This window comes from Triticum urartu, chromosome 5A, assembly GCF_056163025.1.
Source record: "Triticum urartu cultivar PI428250 chromosome 5A, HENAU_Tu73, whole genome shotgun sequence".
NCBI classification, from domain to species: Eukaryota; Viridiplantae; Streptophyta; class Magnoliopsida; order Poales; family Poaceae; genus Triticum; species Triticum urartu.
Window position 1 is genome coordinate 643,416,212 of NC_141877.1, and position 10,062 is coordinate 643,426,273.

Here is a 10,062-nt window from a genome sequence, read left to right on the forward strand (position 1 = left end):
GCGAGCGTGTGTGACCATCCGACGCGGTGGTGTGGGATGAGAGGGAGGAGGAGAGCCGGGCGCGCTGGCAGAGGAGCGCATGGTCGTGGCGTTTGAATGCGATTCGTCTGATGAGGATCGAACTGCAGGGGTGGAGTGTAAAACACGCGTGCGCGAATGGTTTGGATGAGGCGCGTTGGATGAAGATCCAACGGTCTCGTTTGAACGGGTGGTGGGCGCGCGAGTGGGGCAGTTGCTGGGGGGAGGGGAGGTGGGATCCCGCACGGGTGCAGACGTGGGCACGTCGTCAGAGGAACCATGAGCTGGAGCAGCGCACGGGTGCAGGGACGAGTCGTGGGGGTGGGTCGCCGGAGGGGGGAGGCTTGGGGCGGCGAACGGAAAAGTGAGCTCATCGAAGCGGATGTGACAGGAGGTGAGTACGCGCTGGAAAGCTGGGTCATAGCAGCGGTAGCCGCGGTGATCAGGCGGGTACCCGAGGAAGACGTAGGCGACCGAGCGGTGATCAAGCTTATGGCGAGAGGTGGAGGTGGTGTTGGGGTAGCACAAGCAACTGAACACCTGCAGAATGGAGTAGTCTGGTGGCGCGCCGAGGAGGAGTTCATGAGGCGTGCACGGCGAGTTGGTAGCGTTGGGTTTGTTGTTGAGGAGGAGGGTTGTAGTGGCGAGAGCTTCAGCCCAGAAATGCGGGGGTAGGGAGGCATGGAAAAGAAGGGCGCGGACGCTCTCGTTCAGAGTGCGGAGGACGCGCTCTGTTTGCCGTTCCGTTGGCTGGTGTAGGGGCATGTCAGGCGCAGGATGGTGCCGTGCTTGGACAGGAGTAAGCGGACAGCGAGGTTATCGAACTCGCGCCCATTGTCGGTTTGAAGAGTGAGGATGGGGCGCTCAAACTAAGTTTGGACGTAGGCATAAAATTCGGAGATAACGCAAATAACTTCAGATTTGTGGCGAAGAGAGACGTCCAAACATAGTGAGTGCAGCTATCGATTACAACCATATAGTATTCAAAGCCTGATATACTAACAATGGGAGAGGTGCAGGAGTGTGGAGTAGACGGCGCGCGGCTGAACGGGAGATGATGCAGGGCACGGCGAAGCGCCTCCTCGCCAGGGTGCCCAAGACGGCTATGCCACAGCTCCGTGGTCGCAGCGCCAGCGAAGTAGCTGGCACGGGGAACGGCGGGGTTGCGCACACCGGGTACAAATCGCCCGTCGAGTCACACCAAAGGATCACCAGGCGGGTGGGATATCCTTTACAGAAAACCCAAAGGATTTAAATTCCATAGAAACAGGGTTATCACGAGTAAGGCGACGAACATAGAGGAGATTAGTGATGATGGAGGGAGAAAGAAGGACGTTGTGGAGTTCTAGAGAGGAGTTGTTGGCAATCAGCGAGCCGCGCCCGGCGTGCGTGACCGGCATGCGGCCGCCGTTGCCGATGGTAATGTCACGAGGAGGGAAGGAAGGACTGAGGGAGTAGAGATTAATAGGGTTCGAGGTCATGTGCGAAGACCCCCCGGAGTCCATGTACCAGTCCAAGGTGCTCGAGAGCGGCGGCAGCGAGGTGTGCGCGGCCTGAAGGGCCGTCTGCAGCCCACCCATGTCCCACGGCTGAGGCGGCGGGGGCGCCGCGCTGGAGCTGGCGCCTGGCATGCCATAGGTGAAGCCGGGGCGGATGGAGGGGTAGGCAACGTACCCATAAGGCGACGGCGGCGGTGGCACCGTGCTGGAGCTGGCACCCGGCACACCGTAGGTGAGGAACACCTGCTGCTGCGGAACGCCAGGCCGGGGACCAAGCACGTCGGCACCGGGCGCACGGGGGGCTCACCTGGTAGGGGAGCCGGACGTGGTGGGGGCAGTGTGGGAGAAGAGGAGGATGACCCCCCCCCCCCCAGCGCGCGCGCATTGCCGCGACCGCGTCCACGGTTGCGTCCGTGTCCACGCCCCACAGTCCCATCAGCAGGAGTAGGTGGAGCTGCGGGAGACGCTTTTGGGCGTGCAGCGATGAGCGTGTGGGCAGACTGAAGACGGGCAGACTGCTCCGCACGGTATTCCTCCAGCAGGAGAAAGGAGCACGCCTGGAGAAGTGTGGGCAATGGATCGCGCGCTGTGAGGTGCGGGATGGCGCCGTGGTACTGATGCCCGAGCCCCCACAGCATGTGGAAGAGCTGCTGCTTGTCACCGACCGGCTGCCCGAGGTCACGAAGCTGGTCGGTGAAGGTCTTCAGGCGCGCGAAGTAATGCATCACCGTCAGGTCACCCTGGACCACGGCGTGGTACTCCGCGTCGATGTACACGGCGCAGGAGAGTTGATTGGCGTGGAAGATCTCCTTGATGGCTGCCCAAAGAATGTTGGCAGTGTCGTCCGGCTGCATAACGGCATCGAGCAGGTCGGGTGAGTTCATGGCATAGAGCTAGTGCATGATGCAGTGGTTGACCATAACCCACTCAGGATCGCGGTTGGAGCCGGAGCTTGAACCCAGTGGACTTTTTTGTCACCAAGTTCTTCTTCGGCGCTGGCGGCGGCTCGGAGATCGTTTCTGGCGGTGACAAGCCGGCGGCGGTGGCCGGCGGGGTGGTGGTATGGTCCAGGGACTCCATTCCGGCGAGAGGGCCGGTCATCAGCGACGCTGGCGGGGCCTGGTGGTGGCTGCAGCGGGACAAAGGAGGCGGGAGAGAGCAAGCGCCAGTTTTCCTCATCGAGCGCGCAGTGAGTATATTTAGGAAGATTGTGGGGGGGGGCGATGGAGGATAATTTATCCTCCCTTACGAGGTTCAGGGATCGACTAGGTGCGGCGTAAGGGAGGATAACCGAATTTATCCTCCCTTAGCACTGGATAGGGATCGGTTAGAGTTGCCCTAACAGATGGGCAGCGAGCATGCATATGGACTCACCATCAATGGTGCGACTATTGAATTGTCAAGTATCGTGTCCTCCGCTATATAGTCCAGAGGACCAACTGGACCAGACTAGCCCCCCCCCCCAAAGTTGCTTAAACTAGACATGCCAAGGTTTGCATATGAAATTGCATCAACTCATAGCATCTTTAAAAAACATCTATAGCCGGACTCCTGAAATGCCCCATATAATTCCGAGCTGATAGCCCGGACAATAACCGGTAAAATAATCATGACTCAACCAACCACCATTGATCGGCAACTGTCATATCATGTTTACATATGGATCGAATATAGAAATGGCACGTCCGCCACATTGGACCAGGCAGACCGAACCCATTCAAATTCCACCAAATTAACCGGGTCAACTAAATCGACCACTGTCCTCCCCCATCCGTCCTCCATTTCTGGCGTCCACCCGTCGCCGTCCTTCTTCGTTCGTCCTCCATTTCCCGTCTCCAAGGCATGGCCATCCCCAACCCTTCCCGCCGTCCATCTGCGCCACCGACGTCGTAGACGTCATCGCCGAGAACCCCGTCCCCCGCCTATGGCATGGATGAGATGCCTCGACAGAGTCAACAATGGTCCCGCCCATGGCGGTTAGTTGCAAAGCAAAGAATGACATCCAGAGGGAGTAGACACAACCTAGATGGCACCCCGCTTGAATTTCATTTTGGCATGTTTGCATTGTTGATTTCTATTTTTTTTTGCTTTGTTGCATTGTTTAATTAGTGTTGAATTTGTGGCATATGATGGACGATGTATGAATTTGGGGGTTTTGATATGAGGAGTGTGCTTGTCAAGCGGGACTTTTGAGGCGCCGTCTGAGGCTGTCATTGGCCGCATCCGCAGACGTTTAGGCGGCCGAATTTGTCAAGTCCGGCTGTAGACGCTGTAATAGCATACTCATAATTTTTTTCCAATACTCAAAACCTATTGGTATTGATATTTAGCACCGAAAACTAACTCACACAAATCATCTAAATCTAAATGGGTGCCCATAAAATATGGGGGAACCCAAATGTTCCAATACCCATATATGGGTTTTCTATAGCAGGATACCTATCCTATCAAACAAATATGGTGCCAAGTGCAAACGTCCAAGAGGGAAAGTTCCATGACGCCCCACCACCCCACCCTACATGGCTTCGGACGATTCCAGTCATGGGCCGTTGCCATCGCCACACCTACACTCACCCAACCTCTATTACAACCTCACTGTTGCTGGATGATTCCTGCCACGGGGTGCCGCCGCCACTCGTGCAGCCACCATACCTCCGTCGTCACCCTACCGAACCATCCCACCTCCCGGCACCTTCTATCATGACCTCGCCGACCTCCATCAAGCTCATCATTGCCCAACTGTCATCCAGCCGATTCCGACCATCACCCCACCGGTTTTGTCTCGTTGCCGCCTATTGAGCTCAATTAGAAGCCATGTGACGCACACGAGCCTAGCAACGATCGGGGCACGACCACGGCCCAGGGAGAGTTCTCTACATTCGGTCAAGGTCCTTCTTTCGGACTTGGTTGTTACCCGTACTCCCATCGGGCCCTGATACGTCTCCAATGTATCTATAATTTTTTATTGCTTCATGGTATATTATCTACTGTTTTGGACATCATTGGGCTTTATTATCCACTTTTATATTAATTTTGGGACTAACCTATTAACCGGAGGCAAAGCCTAGAATTGTTGTTTTTTTGCCTATTTTAGGGTTTTGAAGAAAAGGAATATCAAACGGAGTCCAGACGGAATGAAACCTTCGGGAACGTGATTTTCTCGCCGAACATGATCCAGGAGACTTGGACTCTACGTCAGGAAACAAAGGAGGATGCCACAAGGTAGGGGGCGCGCCTACCCCCCCCCCCCCCAGGCACGCCTTCCACCCTCGTGGGGCCCCTGTTGCTCCACCGACGTACTCCTTCCTCCTATATATACCTACGTACCCCCAAACAATGAGAGACGGAGCCAAAACCCTAATTCCACCGCTGTAACTTCCTGTATCCACAAGATCCCATCTTGGGGCCTGTTTCGGAGCTCCGCCGGAGGGGGAATCCATCACGGAGGGCTTCTACATCAACACCATAGCTTCTCCGATGAAGTGTGAGTAGTTTACCTCAGACCTACGGGTCCATAGTTATTAGCTAGATGGCTTCTTCTCTCTTTTTGGATCTCAATACAATGTTCTCCCCCTCTCTCGTGGAGATCTATTCGATGTAATCTTTTTGTGGTGTGTTTGTTGAGACCGATGAATTGTGGGTTTATGATCAAGATTATCTATGAACAATATTTGAATCTTCTCTGAATTCTTTTATGTATGATTGGTTATCTTTGCAAGTCTCTTTGAATTATCAGTTTGGTTTGGCCTACTAGATTGATCTTTCTTGCAATGGGAGAAGTGCTTAGCTTTGGGCTCAATCTTGCGATGTCCTTTCCCAGTGACAGTAGGGGCAGCAAGGCACGTATTGTATTGTTCCCATCGAGGATAACAAGATGGGGTTTTTATCATATTGCATGAATTTATCCCTCTACATCATGTCATCTTGCTTAAGGCATTACTCTGTTTTCATGAACTTAATACTCTAGATGCATGTTGGATAGCGGTCGATCAGTGGAGTACTAGTAGTAGATGCAGGCAGGAGTCGATCTACTTGTCTCGGACGTGATGCCTATATACATGATCATACCTAGATATTCTCATAACTATGCTCAATTCTGTCAATTTCTCAACAGTAATTCGTTCACTCACCGTAAAATACTTATGCTCTTGAGAGAAGCCACTAGTGAAACCTATGGCCCCCGGGTCTATCTTCATCATATTAATCTTCCAATACTTAGTTATTTTCTTTGCCTTTTCCTTTGCCTCTTATCATATCTATCAGATCTCACTCTCGTAAGTGACCGTGAAGGGATTGACAACCCCTTATCGCGTTGGTTGTGAGGAGTTATTTGTTTTGGGCAGGTACTAGGGACGCGCGCGCAACCTCCTACTGGATTGATACCTTGGTTCTCAAAAACTGAGGGAAATACTTATGCTACTTTGTTGCATCACCCTTTCCTCTTCAAGGGAAAACCAACGCAGTGCTCAAGAGGTATCAAGAAGGATTTCTGGCGCCGTTGCCGGGGAGGTTCGTGCAAGTCAAGATTTGACTCCCGACAATGAGCCATTTCTGGCGCCGCTGCCGGGGAGTCTACGCAAAAGTCAACATACCAAGTATCCATCATAACCCTAATCTCCCGCATTACATTATTTTCCATTTTCCTCTCGTTTTCCTCTCCCCCACTTCACCCTTGCCGTTTTATTCGCCCTATCTCTCTCTCTATCCTTCCTCTGTTTCTCTATTTGCCTCTTTTTTCCCGATTGCTTTTTGTTTGCTTGTGTGTTGGATTGCTTGCTTGTCACGATGGCTCAAGATAACACTAAATTGTGTGACTTTACCAATACCAACAACAATGATTTTATTAGCACTCCGATTGCTCCTCTTACCGATGCTGAATCTTGTGAAATTAATGCCGCTTTGCTGAATCTTGTCATGAAAGATCCGTTTTCCGGCCTTCCTAGTGAAGATGCCGCTACCCATCTAAATAGCTTTGTTGATTTATGTGATATGCAAAAGAAGAAAGATGTGGATAATGATATTTTTAAGTTGAAGCTATTTCCTTTTTCACTTAGAGATCGTGCTAAAACTTGGTTTTCGTCTTTGCCTAAAAATAGTATTGATTCGTGGAACAAGTGCAAAGATGCTTTTATCTCTAAGTATTTTCCTCCCGCTAAGATCATCTCCCTTAGAAACGATATTATGAATTTTAAGCAACTTGATCATGAACATGTTGCACAAGCTTGGGAGAGGATGAAATTAATGATATGTAATTGCCCTACTCATGGTTTGAATTTGTGGATGATTATAAAAAAAATGATGCCGGATTGAATTTTGCTTCTAGAAATCTTTTAGATTCGGCCGCGGGAGGCACTTTTATGGAAATCACTTTAGGAGAAGCTACTAAACTCCTAGATAATATTATGGTTAATTATTCTCAATGGCATATTGAAAGATCTACTAATAAAAAGGTGCATGCGATAGAAGAAATTAATGTTTTGAGTGGAAAGATGGATGAACTTATGAAATTATTTGCTATTAAGAGTGTTTCTTCTGAACCTAATGATATGTCCTTGTCTACTTTGATTGAGAATAATAATAAACCTATGGGTGTGAATTTTGTTGGTAGGAACAATTTTAGTAACAACGCATATAGAGGAAATTTTAATCCTAGGCCTTATCCTAGTAATCCCTCTAATAATTATGGTAATTCCTACAACAATTCTTATGGAAATTATAATAAGATTCCCTCTGATTTTGAATCTAATATTAAATAATTTATTACTTTGCAAAAGAATTTCAATGCTTTGATTGAAGAAAAATTGTTTAAGATTGATGAGTTGGATAAGAATGTTGATAGAATTTCTCTTGATGTTCATTCTTTGAAACTTAGATCTATTCCTCCTAAGCATGATATCAATGAGTCTCTCAAAGCCATGAGAATTTCCATTGATGGGTGCAAAGAAAGAACCGCTAGGATGCGTGCTAAGAAAGATGCCTTTATAAGAGTGTGTTCTTCTAATTCCTATGAAAATAAAGATGAAGATCTAAAAGTTATTGATGTGTCCCCTATTAAATCTTTGTTTTGCAATATGAATCTTGATAATGATGGGACTGAATATGATCCACCTCTACCTAGAAGGAGTTCCAAAAATTCGGAGTTTTTAGATCTTGATGCTAAATTTGATGAAAGTGGGATTGAAGAAATTAAAACCCTATATGTTGCTAAACCCACTATTTTGGATTTCAAATAATTTAATTATGAAAATTTCTCTTTGATTGATTGTATTTCCTTGTTGCAATCCGTGCTAAATTCTCCTCATGCTTATAGTCAAAATAAAGCGTTTACTAAACATATCGTTGATGCCTTGATGCAATCTTATGAAGAAAAACTTGAGTTGGAAGTTTCTATCCCTAGAAAACTTTATGATGAGTGGGAACCAACTATTAAAATTAATATTAAAGATCATGAGTTCTATGCTTTATGTGATTTGGGTGCTAGTGTTTCCACGATTCCAAAGACTTTGTGTGATTTGTTAGGTTTCCGTGATTTTTATGATTGCTCTTTAAACTTGCACCTTGCGGATTCCACTATTAAGAAACCTATGGGAAGAAATAATATTGTTCTTATTGTTGCAAATAGGAATTATGTTCCCGTAGAATTTATCGTTCTTGACATAGATTGCAATCCTTCATGTCCTATCATTCTTGGTAGACCTTTCCTTAGAACGATTGGTGCAATTATTGATATGAAGGAAGGAAATATTAGATTCCAATTTCCGTTAAGGAAAGGCATGGAAAACTTTCCTAGAAAGAAAATTAAATTACCTTATGAATCTATTATGAGAGCCACTTATGGATTGCCTACCAAAGATGGCAATACCTAGATCTATCCTTGCTTTTTATGCCTAGCTAGGGGTGTTGAACGATAGCGCTTGTTGGGAGGCAACCCAATTTTATTTTTATTCCTTGATTTTTGCTCCTGTTTAGTAATAAATAATTTACCTAGCCTCTGTTTTGGTTGTGTTTTTGTGTTTAATTAGTGTTTGTGCCAAGTAGAACCGTTGGGAAGACTTGGGGAAAGTCTTGATATCTTGCTGTAAAAAACAGAAACTTTAGCGCTCACGAGAACTGCTGCCATTTTTATTTGGAAAGTGCTATTTAGTTAATTCTTTTTGAAGATGATTAATAGATAAATTCCTCACGTCCAGCAGTTTATTTTAGAATTTTTGGGGTTCCATATCTTGCGCTAGCTACAGATTACTACAAACTGTTCTGTTTTTGACAGATTCTGTTTTTCGTGTGTTGTTTGCTTATTTTGATGAATCTATGGCTAGTAAAATAGTTTATAAACCATAGAGAGGTTGGAATACAGTAGGTTTAACACCAATATAAATAAAGAATGAGTTCATTACAGTACCTTGAAGTGGTCTTTTGTTTTCCTTCGCTAACGGAGCTCACGAGATTTTCTACTTTAAGTTTTGTGTTGTGAAGTTTTCTAGTTTTGGGTAAAGATTTGATGGATTATGGAACAAGGAGTTGCAAGAGCCTATACTTGGGGATGCCCATGGCACCCCCAAGATAATCTAAGGACATCTAAAAGCCAAAGCTTGGGGATGCCCCGGAAGGCATCCCCTCTTTCGTCTACTTCTATCGGTAACTTTACTTGGAGCTATATTTTTATTCACCACATGATATGTGTTTTGCTTGGAGCGTCTTGTATGATTTGAGTCTTTGCTTTTTAGTTTACCACAATCATCATTTCTGTACACGCCTTTTGAGAGATCCATACATGATTTGGAGTTTGTTAGAATACTCTATGTGCTTCGCTTATATCATTTGAGTTATATAGTTTTGCTCTAGTACTTCACTTATATCTTTTAGAGCACGGTGGTGGATTTGTTTTATAGAAACTATTGATCTCCCATGCTTCACTTATATTATTTTGAGAGTCTTAAATAGCATGGTAATTTTCTTGAATAATCCTAATATGCTAGGTATTCAAGATTAGTAAAAAATCTTCCTACGAGTGTTTTGAATACTAAGAGAAGTTTGATGCTTGATGATTGTTTTGAGATATGGAGGTAATAATATCAAAGTCGTGCTAGTTGAGTAGTTGTGAATTTGAGAAATGCTTGTGTTGAAGTTTGCAAGTCCCGTAGCATGCACGTATGGTAAACTTTATGTAACAAATTTGAAACATGAGGTGTTCTTTTATTTTCCTCCTTATGAGTGGCGGTCGGGGACGAGCGATGGTCTTTTCCTACCAATATATCCCCCTAGGAGCATGCGCGTAGTGCTTGGTTTTTGATGAGTTGTAGATTTTTGCAATAAGTATGTGAGTTCTTTATGACTAATGTTGAGTCCATGGATTATACGCACTCTCACCCTTCCATCATTGCTAGCCTCTTTGGTACCATGCATTGCCCTTTCTCACATTGAGAGTTGGTGCAAACTTCGCCGGTGCATCCAAACCCCGTGATATGATACGCTCTTTCACACATAAACCTCCTTATATCTTCCTCAAAACAGCCACCATACCTACCTATTATGGCATTTCCATAAC

General features: G+C 46.5%; 1 protein-coding gene across 1 annotated transcript; it reads right to left on the reverse strand.

The window, feature by feature from the left end:
- Positions 1-984: 984 nt before the first annotated feature.
- Positions 985-2,371, reverse strand: LOC147973688 (uncharacterized). The gene is made up of 3 exons (XM_087524760.1): positions 1,946-2,371; positions 1,298-1,766; positions 985-1,247 (listed from the first exon to the last, which is right to left on the reverse strand). Exons 1-3 carry the CDS (start codon positions 2,369-2,371, stop codon positions 985-987), a joined length of 1,158 nt encoding a protein of 385 aa, XP_087380886.1.
- Between the last annotated feature and the right edge of the window lie 7,691 nt (positions 2,372-10,062).

What these genes read in the sequence shown, in the direction of transcription:
- LOC147973688 (XM_087524760.1), bottom strand. Translation starts at nt 2,371, where the DNA reads ATGCAGCCGGACGACACTGCCAACATTCTTTGGGCAGCCATCAAGGAG. An exon ending in CTACTCCTGCTGATGGGACT is followed by an intron (nt 1,767 to 1,945) that starts GTGGGGCGTGGA and finishes GGCGTTCCGCAG; the next exon opens with CAGCAGGTGTTCCTCACCTA. An exon ending in CTATGTTCGTCGCCTTACTC is followed by an intron (nt 1,248 to 1,297) that starts GTGATAACCCTG and finishes TTTTCTGTAAAG; the next exon opens with GATATCCCACCCGCCTGGTG.